This window comes from Zootermopsis nevadensis, unplaced genomic scaffold (genome assembly GCF_977971745.1).
Source record: "Zootermopsis nevadensis isolate Lab colony 2312 unplaced genomic scaffold, Znev_1.0 Znev_ptg000025l, whole genome shotgun sequence".
Taxonomy (NCBI): Eukaryota; Metazoa; Arthropoda; class Insecta; order Blattodea; family Termopsidae; genus Zootermopsis; species Zootermopsis nevadensis.
Genome location: NW_028259157.1, coordinates 10,407,188 through 10,428,643, shown reverse-complemented (window position 1 = coordinate 10,428,643; position 21,456 = coordinate 10,407,188). Strand labels below are relative to the sequence as shown.

The 21,456-nt window shown below is 35.3% G+C and overlaps 2 protein-coding genes across 7 annotated transcripts; both read left to right on the top strand.

Moving 5' to 3' along the window:
* The first annotated feature begins 359 nt into the window (after positions 1–359).
* On the top strand, positions 360–7,774 carry LOC110833510 (progranulin). Of its 6 annotated transcripts, XM_087355729.1 has the most exons (7): positions 544–745; positions 1,547–1,650; positions 2,791–2,973; positions 4,387–4,518; positions 5,917–6,098; positions 7,008–7,145; positions 7,337–7,774. In XM_087355729.1, exons 3-7 carry the CDS (start codon positions 2,793–2,795, stop codon positions 7,427–7,429), a joined length of 726 nt encoding a protein of 241 aa, XP_087211855.1. In that variant the 5' UTR covers positions 544–745; positions 1,547–1,650; positions 2,791–2,792; the 3' UTR covers positions 7,430–7,774. The 6 variants fall into 6 exon arrangements, with proteins under 6 accessions (XP_021927360.1, XP_087211855.1, XP_021927361.1 ...); XM_022071668.2 differs by lacking the exons at positions 544–745; positions 1,547–1,650 and adding an exon at positions 360–524; XM_022071669.2 differs by lacking the exon at positions 1,547–1,650.
* Positions 7,775–9,476: 1,702 nt separating this feature from the next.
* Positions 9,477–19,971, top strand: Cdc50 (cell cycle control protein 50A). The gene is made up of 9 exons (XM_022071666.2): positions 9,477–10,196; positions 11,097–11,230; positions 12,896–13,027; positions 13,766–13,958; positions 14,550–14,681; positions 15,363–15,584; positions 16,419–16,584; positions 17,304–17,398; positions 19,245–19,971. The coding sequence occupies exons 1-8, from the start codon at positions 10,142–10,144 to the stop codon at positions 17,347–17,349; spliced, it is 1,080 nt and encodes a 359-aa protein (XP_021927358.1). The 5' UTR covers positions 9,477–10,141; the 3' UTR covers positions 17,350–17,398; positions 19,245–19,971.
* Positions 19,972–21,456: the final 1,485 nt, after the last annotated feature.

The following is a 21,456-nucleotide window of genomic DNA, read 5'->3' as shown; positions in this document are numbered from 1 at the left end:
TGATTCTGCAGTTTTGTTTGCTATAATGAAGGTTTCAGTATAGGCCAGTGTTCTGTAATATTTTTCAACAGTTGCATACCCTAATTTATCAATACACATGATGGCAGACCACAAAATATTGCTTCATGAAAAAGGCGTACAAAATGATACATAGCCATAAATATCTACTTGCCCAAAACAATGCAGGCATAACAAAATAACACATTTCATAAATTATTAATATTGAATCTGTGTGTATGTATTAAAATTAAAATTATAATAGGTAAGATGTTTCCTTTTTCGAACTACAACGTGTGATCATGCAGTTTCGTTTAAAAATTTGTGGCACACTGGTATAGGTCACACTAGTTGGAAAAAGAATAAGCCGGGAGTGTTGTTGCATCATACAGGAAAACAAATTTTGTTTCCCAGACTCATGTGACTAACTCATCCGATCCATGTCAGATAAGGAAACACACACTTGAGTCATCACAATTGTCAGTTGACCTTCGGCTGGAAAACTTTGAATTCCTGCACATTATTAGGTAAGTAATGAGAAAACAGAATGATGAATGGCGGCGGCAGAATCGGGAGTTATTTTCACCATTCCTATTTTAGTTATGTCGGAGATTGTATTTACACCGTGCAGTTGGTGATATAGTTGACGACATTGGATTCTTATAGTTTAAAACTATTGACAGTTAAAATATCATTATTTTTCTTTTGTTAACTTTATTAAATTGTAGGATTTAAGGTTTTCACAGCGGTAAGTCTGAAGATTGCTGTCTTCTGGGTTGTTGCGCCGCGTAGTCTGGCAGATTTTTTAGATTGTATATTAAACATTTTTTATAGTATTTGTCGGTTATCTGGGAAATATGAAACTCGAAGTTTTCGTGCTAAACTGACATTTCGTGATGGGCATTTCTTTCGAGCTATTTATATGTATCGGAAGCTTTATTATAAAATACTAGCGCAATGAAACTTATTTGTTTCATCAGTTTGAATGCCCACAAAGTACGTAAAGGTAATGCGGAATTTTTGCATGTATAATGACCAAAAATTTTTGTTTGAGGTTATATACGTGATTTCATTATGTCTGATATGATTATTTTAAATCATTATTCGTTTAAAATGATATTTCATTTGCTAAAGACTGGATGAACTTATGTACTGGTTTTCAGAATTCGGTATGAGCAAGAAACAAATACATTACATTTGTATGAGAAGCAGAATGCCATCGTACCTTATCTGGCGACTATATATGTATTATCGGAGGTAGTGTTACAAAGAAAATTTGAGTGCATGATTAAAGAGTGGCAATATGTGTTGGAAATGGTATGTTGTCCCAGTTTTATGTAAACTACCAGCTTTACCCTCCCACCTTTGAAGAAGTTTTTGCAATGTCCAATAATTGTACTCTGCAGTAACCTTTGGATAATATTGCTGCAAGAATGGCACAGTAGCAGGTCATTATCTCAAATAACTGCCGTCAACTTTTTTTATACTGCTTTATCATAAGTATGACATAAAAATTAATGTTGACATTCATTTCGTATTTAATTTACAGTGTATACCTTGCAAAGGATTTAACTAACACCAGCCCCTTAAAAGAGTAAAACCAGGTAGTTTTCTGTTCTTAGGAGTTATGAAGGAATGAACTAAATAGGAAGGGTAAGCCCATTTTCAAAATTACTTTTGCCTTTATGTAAAATTATTTTTGGGTACTGTTCTCCAAATAAAATAAATGTGGAAATAAGAACTTGGCTGTAGACAAGTTTATAAATATTTCATATTGAGAGTGAATTTCTTACACTGTGTCCTGTGAAAATCAAGTGTAGAAAAGTTACAGGTATTTATAAAAAATATTTTTTATGACATCTTGTTCATTAAGATGATGTGAAATGAGCAATTGTAGTGTAACATGTGATGGTGTGTTAACCAATTGAATGGAAAATATTTAATAGGTGTGATCTTTGTCTCAGCCTTCTTATAAGTTATGAATTTTCAGTACTGAAGTATTGAAATATTATAAGTACTGCTCTAATATGATGGACTTTAATCCTAAGGAATATTTATGATATGTTGATCCATACAGTATAAACAGAAACTTTTATTCATGTTATTTTTATCTTATCTCTGTTAGCTTTGTTTCCATGAAGTTATCAGAAGCTTATGTATAATTTTATACTATATTTCCTTTAGCTACTGATTATAACATAGCTTAACTTCCTTATGCAACACATTGTAAATATATATCTCTGACTAGAAGATACTATTCCGTGCACACATTTGTTGACCATTTTCATTGCTCTAAAGGTAGCCTGGATTTGAGTTTGGTAGCTGTGTGAGGTTGTGTTGTTTATCCCAAAATGAAGTATGTATTTGAGTGTGGCCTTTCCTACATATATATATATATAAGTTTCTGAATATTCTATTGCTCAGAAACTTGCATGCTGACATGTGAATAGAATAGTGTTTAATACTTTATATGAGTTGTTCATGTAAATTAATTAGGAATGAAAAAGGAAGAGTGTGCTTCTCTGACAGAGGGAGTGGTTGGGTTTCTATGATGTCTTTATTTAATAATGCAGTGCTGAGGTCAAGGATGAGTAGCTTTTTCCAAAGTTTTTGAATAGTAAGAAGTTTTGTTCATCACATTTTGTAGTACATTTATTTATGTGTAAGGTAAAAAATGTAAGTTCTCCATATTTAAACTCACATAAAACTGTTGCATGCATTTTGGGGACAGCAATTGGGAAATTTGGCAAGTACTTTATGATAATAAATATATGTTTTTGTTACACATCTTAGGAATGTGGTTTACAGTGGTGCTTGCATTAAGTATCCATCTGATTGCTGCTGAGTTATGCCCAGAAGGAAGAAAAACTTGTGCCCAAGGGATGACATGCTGTGAGCTTCCCAGTGGTGAACATGGGTGCTGCCCCTATGACAATGCGACCTGTTGCCCAGACGGGGTGCACTGCTGCCCACATGGTAAGCTGTCTTTGCTATTTCTCAGAAGAGTGCAATGTTTTCTTTGTGATTTCAGTGTATGCGTTGTATTACTTGGCCCTTTCCATTCAGTTTAGCCATTAATCTAGAGCACTGGTTCTCAAGTGTGGCCACCAGAAAGTTTTAGCAGAAGTCAATCCTGTGACTCCCACAAGAAAGAGGCCAGCGTATTACCAGAGAGCTGACTTGCCTTATGATGTGTCAGTATTGATTTATATTACTTAAGTAAGACCACGTGATTTGTATAATTGGAAACTAAAGTTGTCTAAGTGAAATAACTGATGTTGTTGTTGTTCCTTGTCTCTACAACCCAGTTGTGGGTTTTCGCCGCCTCCTCGGAGGTTTCTTGGTCTTTGAAGTGTACATTTGTGAGTAGTGAGTGACCAGCCCACTGATTCTGAGATAACATGTATTTAATAAATAACTGACAATTTGCAGAAAATATGTGTGTGTATTCCAGTATGGATTACGCCTTTCCATTCGTTTCATTTATGGTTTATTTAATAACACTGTCAGAAGCTCGGACTACGATATTGTTGAATGGTATTAGAAAGGTTGTGAAAGGAAATGGTGTGACCTAACTTTAGTTCCTATCCTGACATTTGTGTGGAGCTACAGATATAAATCAGTCTTGGTAGCCAGGCTCTGGGTTGAGATTTTAACCCAGGACCTCCAAAATATAAAGTAGAATGCTATCTTCTCAGCTACTATGATCAGTCATAGAAGTTCTTCTTTTTGTGAAGATTTTGTTATTACTTTGATATAGTTCTTTGTTTCCTTTTATTTTCCTTCCTTGTAAATTCTCACTGTTTCTTAGTTCATGGAAGTATTCAACATGCCTGTCGACAGGCAGTCGTCTTTTTCTTGTCCTTGGATCTGATCATAATCTTGAGTAAAAATTATTGCCTCACACAGGTAATGTAATACTGCCACTCTGATTTTCACCATGTACCGATTATGTAAAAACAAACATTTGTGTTGTTCTTCATATGCGTATGTGTTTTACAAGTAGCTTGAGAAAATGATAGTTAATTAAAAAATAGCATAGATGATGCATTATGTGCCTTTAAAGTGACATAAAATGTACATGATGAGGTATGTTTAATAATTTTTCAATATAAAATGTGCCCTTGAAAGAATTCACCATTTAAATTACAGAGGTATTTGCTTAGAGTTTTGTGGACACCCAATTTTCAAATGTGAGCTTATATTAACTAGATAAAGGTCTGTTCAGCAGAGTGGAGTTTGTATGTGTAAAAAATGTGATACAATCTTCTTCTTTTTTCTCTGAATCATACTGATTGCACACATGGTTTCAAATTTGATTTGTTCATGGTACTTATTTAGAGAGTTTAATTTATCATTGAACACTGATTCTTTTCTTTGTTTTATCAGGGCATAATTGTTTGACTGGACGCTGTGGAGATGGGCATAGAAACGTAGATACTGAACTTTCCAAACTCATGGTGGATTACCAAGAACCATCTAATGAACTGGACATCAAATCCCAGCAAACTCCAAATGCTAGTTAGTATAAGTTGCTTTGTGGAGTGCATAGTGTAGCAGTAATAGTTTGTAGTTGTTTTAATGTTCTTCCTTGCCTTTCTTTCTGTAAAGGAACATTTTTTGTTAGTTACACCTAAGACTTTTTGAAATAATTGTAGTTTTGTTTATTATTAGTGTGTTTTTTTATTTGGTGAAAAATTGGAATTGTGGAAATGTTATTTTTCACATGAGCAATTTTTAGTTTTCATAATATTGGTTTTATATGTACACAGATCTTCTGAACCCTAACCCCCCTGATACTCAGAACCAAACTAAATCACTTCTTTATTATTACTGATCATTCTAACCCTTTGCCTCTTATTTTTAGATTGTGGCTGTTTGGTGCTAGCAGAACAATTGTTTTCCATGAATTTCAGTCTTAAAGCTATAAATTCAAAACAAACCATATTTAAGGGCTCCCATGTCACTACAGCTCAAGTCTTGGATGGAGGAGAAGGCCTCCAGATATATAGAGGGTAGCTGTGAATATATTGTTTAAGCAGTTGCTTACAGGGGTGGTCTAGCATGAGGGTTGGATGGGAAGCTAATAATAACTTTCTACCATAAAAGAAACATAATTGTACAGTGTTACCTAGATCGTCAGATTTGGTCAGATTCTTGGGGAAGTGGGCTGTAGAGTATTAATTCAATGTTTTTATATTGATTGCACACTAATTTAATGTTGTGTTGATGAAAATTATAGACAGAAGCAGGTCACTAAATTGTATTAATCTGTAGTTCTACCTAGCTTTATCATATATATTGAATTGTTTGAAGTAAAATAAACCATGTAGTTTGTAGGATTTTAGGTTTTTACAGCTTTTAAGAAAAAGGTGCTGGTGCTCTGTGTTGTAGTATTCAGAATGTTCATTGTATGCCAGCATTTCAGAAGAAGATCTGAAATGTTGGCACATGACCAAAAAGGCTGTGTGATGCAACAATCTAGATGCATGTAGTTTCTTCCCAGATGTATTTGTATATCAATGACAGTTTCATTTCTTTGACGAATGGCTGTCAGTGAGACCATAACTAATGCATCTGAGCTTGATGATTTATCTACATGAGGTGACTGAAGACTTGCTGTTTTAATTACCTTTTCTCAGTATATTTGTGATAACCTTTCTCTTCAATGTGAGTGCAGTACATATATTGCAGTAATTCAAAAGTCATGCTGTAGTGCTGGTAGTTTACCTTTCCCTCAAGCAGCTTTTCTGTCTGTGATATTTGAGGTTTTCACAGCAGTGAAAATTTATAATGTGGTCTTCTGGATTACACCAGTTGCATTGTGTCTTAATTCAGAAGACCACATCTAATTTTACTATATATAATTTGTCACCATGGTGTAAAGAATAATCATGCTTCTTTTGTTTTAATTTCTAGGCTTGATGGTTTCTGGTATTGTTTGCCCTGATGGACAACAATGCGGGAATGCAGATACATGTTGTGAGATTTCTCCAAATTTATATGGTTGTTGTCCATTTCATAATGGAGTGTGCTGTCAGCATAGCAGAACCTGCTGTCCCTCGCAATATAGTTGTCTCCCTGCAGGGTGGTGTGAGAAGGTGTGTGCTAAGGTTTATTGCAATTCCATTAATCTTCATTTCCCCCCCCCCCCCTCCCCAATCCTTTTATGAACTCTTTTGTAAGTTTGAGGATAGAAAGTATATATATTTACCTATGTAATTTCTTGTTTGTTGAAGTTCAAAATGTTTTGGATATCCCATAGGATTTGTATAAGCTGATGATTTTGTATCTGTACAAGTGCTTCATTTGTTTAGGTTAAGTTGCATATGTTTTATTATGTTTATTTCATTTTAATGTTCTGAATACTAAGCATATGTTCATATCTTATCACCAACACTGAGCACAAGTCTTTGCTTGGTGTGAAATCTGTTGATGCAAGAACCATCACATTATGCTTACCAGAGTTCCCAGGCCTGGTTGCAAGGGAATGTAAGATTGTATTCACTAATTAAAAATATAATGTGTATGCTATCATTTGGCATACAAGTAAAAGCAGAGGAAACTAAACATATATTCATGCCTTGTTGCCATATTGCGGAACAAAATCATAATATGATTATTGCTTGCTAATAAATCCATTGAAAATGTGACAGCTAAAATATTTAGGAACAATGGTAACAAAACTTAAATACACAAAGAAATTAAGAGCATATTAAATTTGGCAAATGCTTGCTACTGTTCAGTTCAGAACCTTGTCATTTTAAAGCATACAAAATTTTGGTTGGAAATCCTGAAGTTAATATCACTTGCAATACCTAGTTATAGATGGGAGGATAATATAATGGATCTTATGGAAACAGGGTCAGAGGGTTTGGATTGGATTCATCTGGCTCAGGATATGTACTGGTGGCAACCTTTTGCAAAAAGTGTTTCATAATCTGATACTCATGCAAGTAGGTGTTAGTAAGGATCTCATACTTATATATTGTGCAATACATTCATCACAGGAAATGCCAGACAACACTCAGGAACCAATAAAACAATTACCAGTCAACACAATTTGCCCAGGAGGTCATCAGATTTGTCCTACTGGTCAAACGTGCTGCCCTCATTATGCAAGTTGGGGCTGCTGCCCATTTCTTGCAGTAAGTATTGCATTAGATGTACAGGAATGTTGTTATGTAATCTTGATACTTTCTATGACGACTCTCGTCTTCTGGGTTGTTATGCTATATTGTCTTGTAGGCGGTTACCAACGGTTAGTAACAGTTAAAGTATCAAAGTTTTACTTTTTTAGTGTTCAAGAATTTTACTAGTTTTCTCATATTTGTTGCAGGCCACTTGTTGTTCGGATCAGTTACATTGCTGTCCTCATGATTTCCGTTGTGATGTCAGGGGATATTGCACAAAAGTCAGTGATGAAAACTAAGTGATCAAGTATTTTCAAGAAGCTGTGATATGTATCCTTGTGTGTTGCATCTGTATTATTTCTTAAACTGTGTCTGTGTCGCAAGATGCAGAAATATGGAATTTCAGTAGTGTTCATAATTTTTTCGTGCATTCCCTAATTGTCATGTCTGAAGACTGCAGCATTAAAACTGATTTGGGCATGCAGAGGGGTAGTTAAGTCCATCATAATTATTGTGCCTTCAATGAGACTGTAGTGTATTGTGGTATTTGAGAAAACACTTGGTTTATAACTGGAAAGGAATCAGATATTCAGTATGTTAAAATTTGATACAGTGTTTATTTTGAAATATGAATGGTTCAGTCATTGGTGTAATACAATCTGGATTGTTGGGTTTTTGAGTTCCTGGATTTGGTTTGATTTATTTTAATTTCAACTTGCACATTTTCCCGAGTCTTGACATTAATGTGCCTTATAACTTTTAGTGTTAATCTCATTATCTCCAGTTGACATAACCTCATCTCAGGTGCTTATATGCATGTAGTTGTTCTAACCTAAGTTGTCCAGTGATTGAGATTAGATAATTCATATGGACCCAACAGTGTAGGTGACCCCTTCTCTACACCTGAAGATGAGGAAAGACCCAGTTCTTGAAATTTTATGTGTTTTATAACATCAGATGATGGATAAGGTCCAAAAACCCAACAATTAAGATAGTATTTATATTTCTCCTAGTCATGAGAATTTGATGTTTTAACCATCAATCAATACAGGAGCATTACCATCCTATCACGCATTTCTATCTGATGGCCTTAATGATAAAGATGAGCAATACGAGATCCTGTTTAATTTCCTAATTTGGTTTGTAAGATTTCTCTTTCAACATAAAATGAGCATTCTCAGTTTCATAATGATCTTCAGTTGGAATGTCCATAATACAATGACTTTGTATGAAACATATAAAAGCAAAAGTCTATTTTATTGTGCACATATTTTCCATCATACAGAACTGAACCACATAATTCCAACCATACATGAATGAAAAGAAACATCACATCACTGTAAACTGTCATGATGAACTACACATTCTTTGTGACTCAACAAAATTATCATAAATTTTATGTCATTTTTCTCACTCTTCAGTACATACTAAATTATTCTTGCACAATCCCAACAACTTTAATAGGGACAGATTTCACCTTGAGCCGAGCATGGTATCTGGTAACTAATGCTTAGGAATTTTGGTGAAACGCCAGGTATAAAGCAAAGCCAAACAAACCAAGCGCTTGACTCCGCTCCCTAGCTCCTTGGGCCTGGGTCCGGACATGAGTACTGGTCCCAGGCAGGTATATACTCAGGAGACGTTTGAGGTATCCAGTCACATCAGAACCCTGATGATGGGGACAGAGTTGGTTCCCGAAACGTCGGTTTACTATGGTAACCAGTTGACGCGGCTGATTGACCGAGAAGATTTTATTGATCATGAAAGCAAATTCTGAAATATATACTGAATTTACATTACCAAGGAATTATTAACTCACTCCATGGAAACTAAGAGTTCTTGAAATTGTAATAGATGCTGAGGTGGTCTATAACTTTCCATGTCCATGCCTGTTGTTGCTATATTGAAGAGCAAGAGGCCTTTTCTGTGACGACGATAACAATTTATATGCATGTAGTTTTTCATACCCCATTATGATCATGGTTAGGACCCACTTTATCTTGAGATATTTTACTTTTATCATGAGTTTGTGTTAACAGCTTTTAAATAGTTTGTAAAGAAAAAAATGTTTCCTGGGCCTTCTAAATGCCACTTTGTAATTTAATAAGTCTGAGACCACTGCCCCCCCCCCCCTTGTGTCTAGAAATTAAATGTGCATCTGGAATTTGATCATTCACCTACCCCAGTCTCTTTGTTAAGTCTCATGAAGATTTTGAAAACAGATTCATTGCAAGGCAGCTTCCAGGACTGTGGTATTCCTTTTAAGTTCCTGTTGTATCTAGTTGCAGTGGTTGCTCTGGTTTCAGGTACTATGAATATTTCATACATTCCAGTTGCTTTGTTTTTTAAATGAATTGTGCTTCAGTGCTGTGTCAAAGGTCAAATATTTTCCCCATTGTTAGTTTCAATTGTTCTGCTCTAGTACAGGTTTGGTCTCATTGTTGGAAACTGTGACCCATTTTGTTATTATGAGGGGAATGGGGTTACCATGGTTTCAGTACTTTGAAAGCGTTGTATCGTATTAGGCCGTTTTTTACACTTTCGCCTGTTTCTAAATACTACTTTATCTTTTGAAGATAGCCGACGATGACTAGTGACATCAGCTGGGAAAAATGAGAATCGTGATGAAGTTCGGATGTGTGTGTGTATTGGTGTCAGATTATGTTGAAGGTGTCTTCACTTATGCTGATAAGTAGGCACCTTTCATTTCCAAGGCTAAGAAATTCCTTTCTGGTGATCTGATTTCACTGCTGTTTTCGTGTTTCACAATAGATCGCAAAATGGTATTAACACAAATTACAAACTGATTGAAATTGTGAATATTGCTGAGCGTTGATGAAAAGCGGTCCCAGCGTAATTGTATTGTATTGTTTAAGCGGTATCTGTCTGTGATTCTGCGAAACGTAAAAATATCCGCAGGTTTATGAAATATTGACGGTGGTGTAAGAAAACCAATAACTTGACAGTTATATATCGGAACTATATAGTTAATCGCACAGTATTAATGAAAAATGGCATCCAACAGCGAAGTGTTGGAGAGCTCAATAAAATCCAAGAGACCTTCTGGTAAGATATTTTCCTTACTTCATAAAATATGTACAAATATAATTGTGACATAACCTAAACCTTTTGCAATTGAGGTTAATTTACATTATCTGGAAGTCATTGTATAATGTATTAATTTATTGTGTGTATAGTTTAAATAACACATCTGACACCGTTTAGTATGGAACTATTATGTATTATGCATTTACCATGTTTAAAAAGTGCCAAAATTGTATTTTTTGTGTGTTGTTAATGATCGCATTTTATGATTAAGAAATCATATGCACATGTCGGGATCAATCTTAATTTTGTTGGCACATTTATAGATGGCTTCTTGTTTGGGCTGTGTTCAAATCAAATTTACTTATATTTACATTTCGAGAAATACTTATCAAGATTTTTTTTAAAATTTGCAAAGTTTTGTTCTTGTTGAGTACAGGCTTCATAAACCTTTGCTTGTACTTTTGTTAATTCGCATGCATCTCCTGTGTCATATGCAAGGTAATGAGGGTTTTGCCTAAATATTTGTGAGAGATTTGCAAGAGAAATAGTAAAATCCCCAGACTTTATTAAGGTTACCACAGACTCACAACATCCACTCCTACTTGGTAGAAGAATTTATAAATACGTGTAAGTAATAATGATGATGGTTCTCATCATAACTGTTTTTCTGTAATACTGTAATTCCAAAAATCTGTCAATAGCTGTAATAACTATGTATTTATATTTGTACTAGAAACAAGTATTGTATTTGTGCTATGACCTGTTCTACATCCTTGGCTTAGGTCTATGAAGGATTAATGGAATGTAAATAAATTCTATTCTATTATTAGGACTTTGCTCCATGGATTTAGTGACTTTTGACAGTATAAAATATTTTTTTGTCCACAGTCCAGTAATAAAATTTTATTATTTGTGCAGACAGTGCATTTAAGCAACAGCGGTTACCAGCATGGCAACCAATCTTAACAGCTGGCACAGTTTTACCAACATTCTTTGTGATTGGTATTGCATTCATTCCTGTTGGCATTGGTCTCCTATATTTCTCTGATGAGGTAAGTCAGTCAGTAACCAAGTTCTGATTACATATAGGTTTTTAAAATTCTACATAAACTTGATTTTGAAAAGATTCTGGTCTAGTCTGCCTGAACCCACTCTATACCATATGCCAATTTTATAGTAAAGTAGTGAAAGCTCATCTATTAGTGTCAGATTGTGTGAATTCTAGCATTTGCTAAGTGAAACCAAATAAATAAAATGATGTGAGGTGTGATTTCACCAACAAGAAGAGACTTAAGAATCAAATTAATATTAATAGGACCATATTGTTCCAATTAATGAACCACTGTGGTTTCAGGAGTTTTGTATCAGTCTGTGGTGACAATTTTGAAACCCTGGTCTCCTACATACAGAGTCTGAGGAGTATGTTCAGTCAAACCAAATACCAGTTTGATCCCCTTATCTTAAATGGGCACTCAACATTTTGATTCAAGTTTTCTGTGTGTTGTTGATACTGTCTGCGTAGGACTTGTGGTTTACACAGCAGTGTGTATGAAGATGGCTGTATTTTGGATTGTAACACCTTATGCTATGGCGACGATGGAGGTAGCAAGAACTTCTGAAATGTTGGAGAACTTCTACCAGGCTACACTGTGCTACAACCCAGAAGATAGCCATCTTCATAATACTGTCTGTTTTAATTTATTTACAATTTTGTGAGTAATTCTGTGTGGAAATGTAACATCCTGCAATTATGCCAGTATCTGCCCCTTACTTTTCCTGTAGAACTGTTTTTGACATATGTGTTGTATGTGAACTCTGATTGTTCCAATTTGTATTGTACTCATAATTTCAACATAGGAAATATCAAGTCTGGGTGAATGACTGTTTATCACACAGATCAAGTACTGTACTGGAGGCTAAAGAACTTGCTACTCAGGATCTAGGATTTGGATGGCACATTACACATACGTTCGCTTTACTGTAGCTGTTGTATAATTTTCTGGGAAGCTCAGAAAAGACCTTACTAAATATGTGCTATATTTTAGTTTAAATTTGAGTAAATGTTGTGTGTCAGTAAAGAAAAGCAGAAATGTGTGCATTGACATTTAACTCATCAAATGTGTAATTCTAAATGAATTATTAACATTAGCATCCTGTGTTATATGCTTGTTTTTCCTGCCCATTGATTAGCAGTTGTAATGTTAAGATGTGAAACACAGAATCGTATTGAGTGAATTTCATTGTAAAGTTCCTCCATGGGATCCGCACTGTGAGACGATATTATGGATGAGACTTCATTATGTTGTCCTTTAAGAAGTATGAAGTCTTGTGAGCAAAATCGAGTACCCAAGACAATTTCACATAACTAAGTTTAATGCTGTGGTTTTCAGTCATATGATTATGAAGAATGGAAGGTAGAGTCCACGACTGTAATCTTGAGACTTGCAAGGAATGCAGGAAGTCCATAGCGTTAAAGGCAGACGCTATCTTTCCTCCTTCGCCCCACTTCCTCACCCCGTAAGTCTCAATATTACAGTCATGGACTGTATGTATAACTATAATATGAAGTCTTGTGTTATATCTTCAAAGGAATATGTAGTAACATAAGACTAAACAGAATGCACAAACAGGATCTTGTTCCTTAAAGCGTATCTCGTTTTAAAGTATGATAGCATCACAGGTTACTTGTTTCCGACTTGCTTATTGCATTGCCACAGGTAAAGGAACTGATGATAGACTACACAGATTGCAAGAATCAGAATGATGTGCGGTGTAGTGAAGTGATCAGCCAGAACAAAGATGCAACATGCAATTGTACAATACCATTTGAGCTGGAACATGACTTCAAGGTAGGTGGATATGTCTTCGTGCTTCTGTTTTTTAAAGACCCATAATAGTTGTTGAGAATGTTGCTGATTCTATACTTAATGTGAAATGTGATTTGGGAAATTCTGAGGAATGTCATTTTTGTCCTTAGGTTTCCTTGTCTAGTGTTCAATGTACAGCTTAGGTCTTTCAGGATGAGCAGTGTCAAATGTTGAAAATTATCCACAATTACAGCAAATATTGCAGTTGCCATCATCAGGGTGAATATGTAATGGTTGGGCATTTTTGGAAGCCTTATTATTTAGGGCAGGCAGTAGATGGTGAGTTGGATTTGATTATGCTGATTGGTGGCGCTTCCAAAAACACCCAACCATCATCTATTCATGTTTAAGATGGCGACTGCAGTGTTTGCTGAAGCAGCAATAATTTTGAACATTTGATGCTGCTTGTCGAAGAAAGCCAAAGTTTTATGAAGAATGTGATGTTGTGATAATATATTATAGAAGTAAACACATACTTGTGCCTACATTTTACATTGTCAGAACATCTTACGTGAAAACTTTATTTATGTGAAAAATTCTGAATTTTTAAAAACAAAGAAACTTACACAAAACATAGAGACAAATTATTGTCGTCTTTTTATACTGTAGTTATCTTGGTGATTGTGATTACATCTCTACTGTGTGTGTGGCGTGGTGTATCCTTTTCCTCACATTTACATATTATATTATAATTAGTTGTGCCTTGATTGTTTTATATAGGGTAAAGTTTACATGTACTATGGACTGACAAACTTCTACCAGAACCATCGGCGATATGTCAAATCACGGGATGATAATCAGCTGCTTGGCCGCCTTGATTCTGAGCCGTCATCAGACTGTGCACCATTTGATGTAAATGACAAGAGGGAACCTATTGCACCTTGTGGAGCTATTGCCAACTCTTTGTTCAGCGGTGTGTAGTTTCGCTAATCTCCTACTTCATGAACTGAATCACTGTTCATCTGTTGTAATAAGAGACTTTCACTGCTAAGATTTTTTCATAGTTGCCATTGCAACAGAAATGTTGAACTGTATGTCTGTAATCCTGTCCCTTTTAAGGATGAAACTCTGGATAAACGCTACCCACTTTATTCTTATTGCTGCATCTGAACTTACATAAATGAAAGAGAATGGCTTCTAAACTGTCAATATGAAGATCCTGTTGAATTTCAGAGGCAAAAATTTTAAAACCACATGAGTGGGATACATGCATTTCATATCATTTGAAGTGTTCTGCTAAAACATATAAAAATATAGAAATTGTCTGTGAAAATATTATTAAAATAGAGACATACAAATCACTTTCGAGGAAGATGATGATGTCAGACATTCCACATGATTTGATTATACAGCCATATAAGCAAATATCAGAATTACCAGAGGGATTTAGTTTTGTATTTATTCTATTTTCTTTTGGTCTGAAAAGTGACTGCAAAGATATGTGTTATAAGAAAGTAATATTTTCCACTCATTCATTTAATTTACAGTTTGTTTGATATTACAGATGAACTAAGTATTGAATTCCTTGAAAGTAAGAATAAGAAGACAGCAGTACCATTACTGAAAACAGGCATTGCATGGCCATCTGACAAAGAGATAAAATTCCGAAACCCTCCTGGAAACAGTCTATCCCAAGGTGAGTTTTACTTGTCTCATCTTTAGTTTTAGAGAACAGTTTCAGGTCAGAATCTCACATAGTTTTGTAGCTTTTGAAATATGGATGATGTCATAAATAGGGCTTGGAAAATTAAAAGTCAGTCATTAAAATATGTGAACTCAGAACTGAAATTTTCTTTTCCATATCAAAATCTGAAAAACTGAAGGAGCGGCTTTCACCGAGTAGCAGAACAAAATCATAACATGGTCTCTTCCTGAGGGAGGAACACAGATTGCAGGTGTTTGAGAATTGGGTGTTGAGGATATTTGGGCCTAAGAGAGAAGACGATGGGGCATGGAGAAAACTGCATAATGATACGCTTAAAGATCTGTACTCCTTCCCCGATATTGTCAGGGTGATTAAGTCAAGAAGAATGAGATGGGCGGGGCAAGAGGTGTGCATCTGGTATTGGTCAGGAAGATGGGGGAAGAGACCACTGGAGAGACCTAGACATAGATGGGAGGATAATGTCAGGCGGGATCTATGGGAGATAGGAGTTGAAGGATACTGGATTTTGTTGGCCCAGGACACAGTCCATTGGAGGGCTTTGGTTAATTCAGTGATGAACCTTTGGGTTCAGTAAGCCATCTAGTTAGTTATCAAAATCTGAATGTAAATTGTGCAGGTGTTTTACTAAGTCTTAATCTTGATCACATACAGCTTTCAAGGGATATGCAAAGCCAGACTCTTGGAAGAAGAATGTTTGGGAGCTGGATCCAAACAACACAGATAACAATGGCTTCCAGAATGAGGATCTAATTGTATGGATGCGAACGGCTGCTTTGCCAACTTTTCGAAAGCTATACCGTCGGGTTGATCACAGCATACCTGGCTTCTCAGATGGTCTTCTTAAGGGAAACTACACACTCTTTGTCGATTATTGTAAGTGTGTTTTATATTGCATAATGCTATTACAGATTAGTGTTTTTATTATTACGTCTACCATAAGGGAATTTAAATTCCTCACACATCCTCGCAGCTTGATTAAAATAAATTTAAATACTTTAAAGAGCAGAAAATCATAAAATGATGATATGTATCACATTTTTAAGCTAGAAAATCCAAATAATAACTACATTATCAAGAACAAATCTGTCTGTATACAAAGTTTTGAAGTAAGCAGTCTTCATATATACTGCTTGTTTTATGCAGTTTTACAAATATTTTAATTATTTTTGAACGTTTGAATTGTTATCCTTTGAAATCTTTATGGATTTAGAATGCCAGGTACTTAAATATGAGGAGGGGCAATCACCACCTGCCCACTGCACAACTGGAGGGAGACTGGTGCAGATATATTGCTCTGTTGCTCATATATGTGTACTATTTTCAGTTACATAACTTTGAAACTAGGAGAGAAGATGATGGGGCATGGAGAAAACTGCATAATGATGAGCTTAAAAATCTGTACTCCTCCCCCAGTATTGTCAGGGTGATTAAGTCGAGAAGAATGAGATGGGCGGGGCATGTAGCACGCATGGAGAGGACAAGAGGTGTGTACCGGGTATTGGTTGGCAAGCCTGAAGGGAAGAGACTGCTGGGGAGACCTAGATGTAGATGGTAGGATATCAGGTGGGATCTATGGGATATAGGAGTTGAAGGCGACTGGATTTTATTGGCCCAGGACAGGGTCCGGTGGAGGGCTTTGGTTAATTCGGTGATGAACCTTCAGGTTCAGTAAGCCATCTAGTTAACTTTGTAACATGTTTCTTTCAGCTTATATGGTGACCAAGTTTGAAGGCACAAAGAGGATGATATTATCTACAACATCCCTATTGGGTGGCAAGAACCCTTTCCTTGGTATTGCATACATAGTAGTAGGCTGTGTCTGCCTACTGCTCGGCATAGTTTTCCTGTTTATACACGTCAAATGTGGCAAGAGGTGAGTAAAAATTTCTAATAAAATATAGATGCAAAGTATACACTCTTCACCACCAGAATCATTATATAATGGTAGCTAACGAACCCTTTGAAGATGTGACAAAATTTAAATATTAGGGTATGACAGTAACAAATCGGACTTGCATTCATGAAGAAATTACACCATCTTCATATCCAGTTATGTCATCCAGAGAAGTTTGGCATAGCTGAACAAAGCATCAACATGGGCCAACATTTCCTGCTAAACTACACCACTGGCCAAGATATCCATGCACTGGTTTCATCCAAGAACAAAACATGTACTTCCTCTTGAAAAGATTCACTTCTTATAGCCCCAGCATTTATCCCTCCCTAAGTTCGTACTGTTCCGTCCTCAACCAAACCCTTCTCATTTCAATCCTGAATACGCAGAGAGCATATTCCTCTAAAACATTGGTATATAAACATAACATTTCATGGTGTGCCCATGCAGAAGATCATAATTGAACCCTATCATCGTGACATTGTAAAAATGTACACTGCAGTAAGTTGTGTTATGCAAGAAAATATAAATTTCCAGTTTCTTTAGTACGCACTGGTTTAGAAAGATACGTAACAAAGGTTTAAACTATTTGGTGGTCGTAGTTTGTCAAACCTGCCTGAAGTGTTGGCTGTGTGTGTGGATGAATCAGATGCTTGCCAACAGTTTCTTGAGGCATATGTTGATAATTGTGTTGGCAGCACCACAGAGATGATCAACGTGAATCCTCGCACCCCTTATCAATAGTTTTGTCAGCGGACACCAGGGCATTCTGACTGAGTCATCATTATTAATAGTAAGTAGTTGTATTGATGATGTTTCATTGTGGAAGATGAATGTGGCAAGCACTATGGAAGACTACAAAATTCATAGATTCTCATATAGTCTTACTATGTATTGTTTTAAAGGTCCGTTAATAAATTGTCTGTCTCCAGTGTGTCAGTGATTTGTTGCATGTGTTCATTAAGTAAAAGAACTCTGCTATATTTGTCATGGTGCATGTAGTAGGGTAACTGCTATACACAGTTATCAAAGATCTAGAAGTTTGCCATTTTGATAATTTGTTTGTTAATTCTTCTCGGATGCATGTATTATTCAGTTTGCTTCAGTAATCATTTACAATTCATTCACCTCCTTCATGATCGCACATATTGTATGTAACTTGTTAACTTCCCCCCCCCCCCCCCCACTTAATTATAGTTGCGTTATCTTTCATTTGTTGGTTGGTCCACCAAATTTAAGTTTTCCTGCAAAGTCATATTATGTTCAACATTATAATCCATTTTGCCATATCTGCAACTTAACTGCAGCACTTCTGTTGTTGAAGTAAACTGTTCCCGAGATCAGGGTGGTCCAGGCCAGAATAGTTTTACTGTTAGACCCAAGGGCCAAGAAACCACTACTGTCACTATTTTTGCATTGTCGTCATCGTTAATAATACTCATTCAGAAATGACAAATTACCATAGCATATGCTGAAATATAAATTTTATTTGAATATGCACAAACTACTACAGAGTTGTATATTATTTTAAATTTGCTTCTTTAACAATTATTTTTAATAAATTGCTTGCACTAACTAGTAAAAAATAACAAATATTTTCGCGGGCCAGATTATAAGTGGTTGCAGGCCGCCAGTTGGACCACGCTGCCCTAGATGATGGAAAAAGGTAATTTGGAATTTAATGTTGCTATTATGCTGTAAACTATTCAGAAACATTTTAAGATGTCAGATATGGCTTCCCACTGCAACTCACTTACCATAGCAGATGAAAGCAGTATGTTCTTCTGAAATGTTGGTAATCACAAATAAGACTGCATGGTTTTATAATTCTGAACTCCCATTACCATGAATAACTCAAAACTCATATACAGTAGAGCTGGATAAAAAATTGTATATTTATAAATACATTTGGACATTACATCACCTGTTATGGAGACAGTCATTCCACTTACATCTTTGTAGATAAAACATGGCATCCAAATATATTTTGTATCTAACCTTTTAGAAGAGCTGATGTGATACTGGTAGTCGGCAGAAGTTGGGGTGAAACTCTTTAAGGAAGTTGAACATGACCAGAAAGGTGTGGCCATACCAGAAAAAAGAGTTTTTTTCACATGCCTCTCATTCCTCCCTTTGCCACTGTTCGTAATTTTGTTATCTTGTTACATTTGTAGTGTAATGTGCATGCAGTTTGTTTCGACTTTCATCCTGTGGCTAATAGTTGAACGTACCAAACAGTTTTAATGATCTTTGTGATGGTGTAATTCATTTTATGGTCATCATCTCCATGTGGGAAAATATATTGTATTTCATGATGAAATTCACAGTGAGGAAGAAATCTGTATTGATGATATTTTCCTTGTGCTTGTCTAGAGAGGTTATCGCAATTCCAGTGCTGGGCTGTATTCATTGCACCGGGTTCAGAGAAAATATTGACACAAATTTGATTTCACCATAGAATTTAAAGCTTTTGCTGTGCTAGTTCATTAAAATTGGCCAAATCGCACCAAAATTGTAATTATCACCATGTCACATATATCATACATGCTTTCATTATCATTAGAGCACAAAATGGGACCTCAAACCATAAAGGAGCCCTCTCAGTTTTTGAGCATGTTGATACTTTTCTTTCATTACAGATAAATATCAGCTGCAGAATTAACATGAGATTCAAGTTGAAGATCAGGCTCTCCTGAGTAAAATGGAAAACCCCTAAAGTGGTCTCAGTATATTGAACTTATTTATTACCTTGTCTTATTCATACAGGAAACTAATTTCTTTCTCTGTTTTGTTAATTTACAAATAACCTCCAACTATAAAAAATGAACAGGGCAAGTACACAGATTTTATGCCTTCTGTTAATCACCAGACCTTGTGCAGGAAAGAAAATTAGCATAACTCTTCCCAGATAATTGTAAATGAATAATCCTTCATGATGTGTTCACAACATGAATAGCAGCATAGAAACTATTAATGCATAAGTGACCTAGAACACCACATTTATATAAGAAATTCTTACTGTTTAGTGCAGTTCTGTGGTATAGATAATCCTGAAAGGTAGTAAATAACAGTTTTAATGTAGGAAAGTTAGACTGAACTGTATAAACTGAAATTTATGATGGAAGATACTTGACAACTTTGGAAAAACCAGCGTAAATACATGTAAACACCAAAGAGAAATACATATATTGAGAAGTGCATTTTTCTATAATGTTAGGAAAGGTAAAAATTGGTGGAACCATAAGACTGTAATGTTTTCAGAGAAAAAATTCATTTCAGAGTCAATTCAAGATTTCCTCATACCAATACTTGTTACATTTGATGTATGAATAATTTAAAACTACAATAAAATGATAATGTACTTGGTTTTGGGGCCAAATTATCACTGATCATAAACTCAAAGCTTGTTACTTTAGCAGGATTTAAAGTTCGCACAGTGATGAGTACAAGGTGGCTGTATTCCGGGTTGTAGCAATTGCCTTGTGATGGAGGCAGCAAGGACCTCTGAAACATTGGCAAACTTTTACCAGACTACACAGTGCTAGAATCCAAAGCCATCTTCATATTATTTGTAGTGGGCACTACATATATGACTGCTGTTTTCAGCCATCGTAACCATGTTCGTGTGATAAAAGGTGGCTGCCAAAATAATTTCATGTTACATTTTTTATACATTATGTTGTATGTGGATGTATGAAGTTTTTTTATTTATTACACACCTAATTCTGTGTTGGAGAGACACTTCTTTCCTGTGTGTGTACTGTACAGATGGAAAATTTTGGTGGTGAGATATATGGCCTTCACCTTGACTTGAATTTGTTTGTGTAGGTATCGATTTTTCTCTGTTCCATTCTGCGACAAATATCCGGTGTTTGTCTGTGAACTGATTAGGCCAGTAAATTCAGTGCAGTGAATGAGCCAATGTTGGCTGAGAGATGAACATAATTCTTGTCCTTAGGTTATCATAGCTTCTATAATGTATAGTTTTGATTTTGGAATAAGCTATAACCCCATCCAGACATGCACACTCATAATCACAACCGCAATCAACAGCATAGACAAGATGCTCCCACTAACAAAATCCAGGATGGTTTCTTGATCCTACACAAATGCCTTTTTGCAGAGTTTCCACACTATTAAAAGCAGACACTTAAGTTCCAGGTATGGTATGTGTCTCCCTGAGCCTTGTTAACCTAACCTCCAAAAGGCTGTTGTGTGGGATCAAACACCACCTTGAAATGCACTTTAAGAACATCAAATTGGTGTGCCACGTATTTATTCAAGATATAATAAATGCGATTTTAAAATTATCTGAAAAATATAACTTTAAATGGGGAAGCTGAAATTTGCATACATTTAAGTCATATGGAATATTATAAACGCACTGAGAAAGGTTACACAGTACAATTTCTAAATGTTTAAAGTTTAAATGCGTCATGTTTGTGTTTTATAATTAAAATATATAATATAATTCAGGTCTATACACAAACTTTATTTACAGATGTTAAAATTTAAAATTTGCGCTATTCATCGTTACTACGATGTTACAATACTGCGCCTTCATTTACTACATGTTTCGATGCGTAGCATCATCTTCAGGTTTTTCCTTTAAAACTACTTTATATTACAATGCAAGTTTTTCATTTATTCATCTGTTTTGTAAATTATTTTAGTATGTGTTCTGTTGATCTTCTTATTTTATGTATCTTATGTTTGTTTTCCATTATTCTGTGAATAAATTAATTAACATATGAGTTATTTATTTATATGTAAATAAATAACTCATATGTTAATTAATTTATTCACAGAATAATGGAAAACAAACATAAGATACATAAAATAAGAAGATCA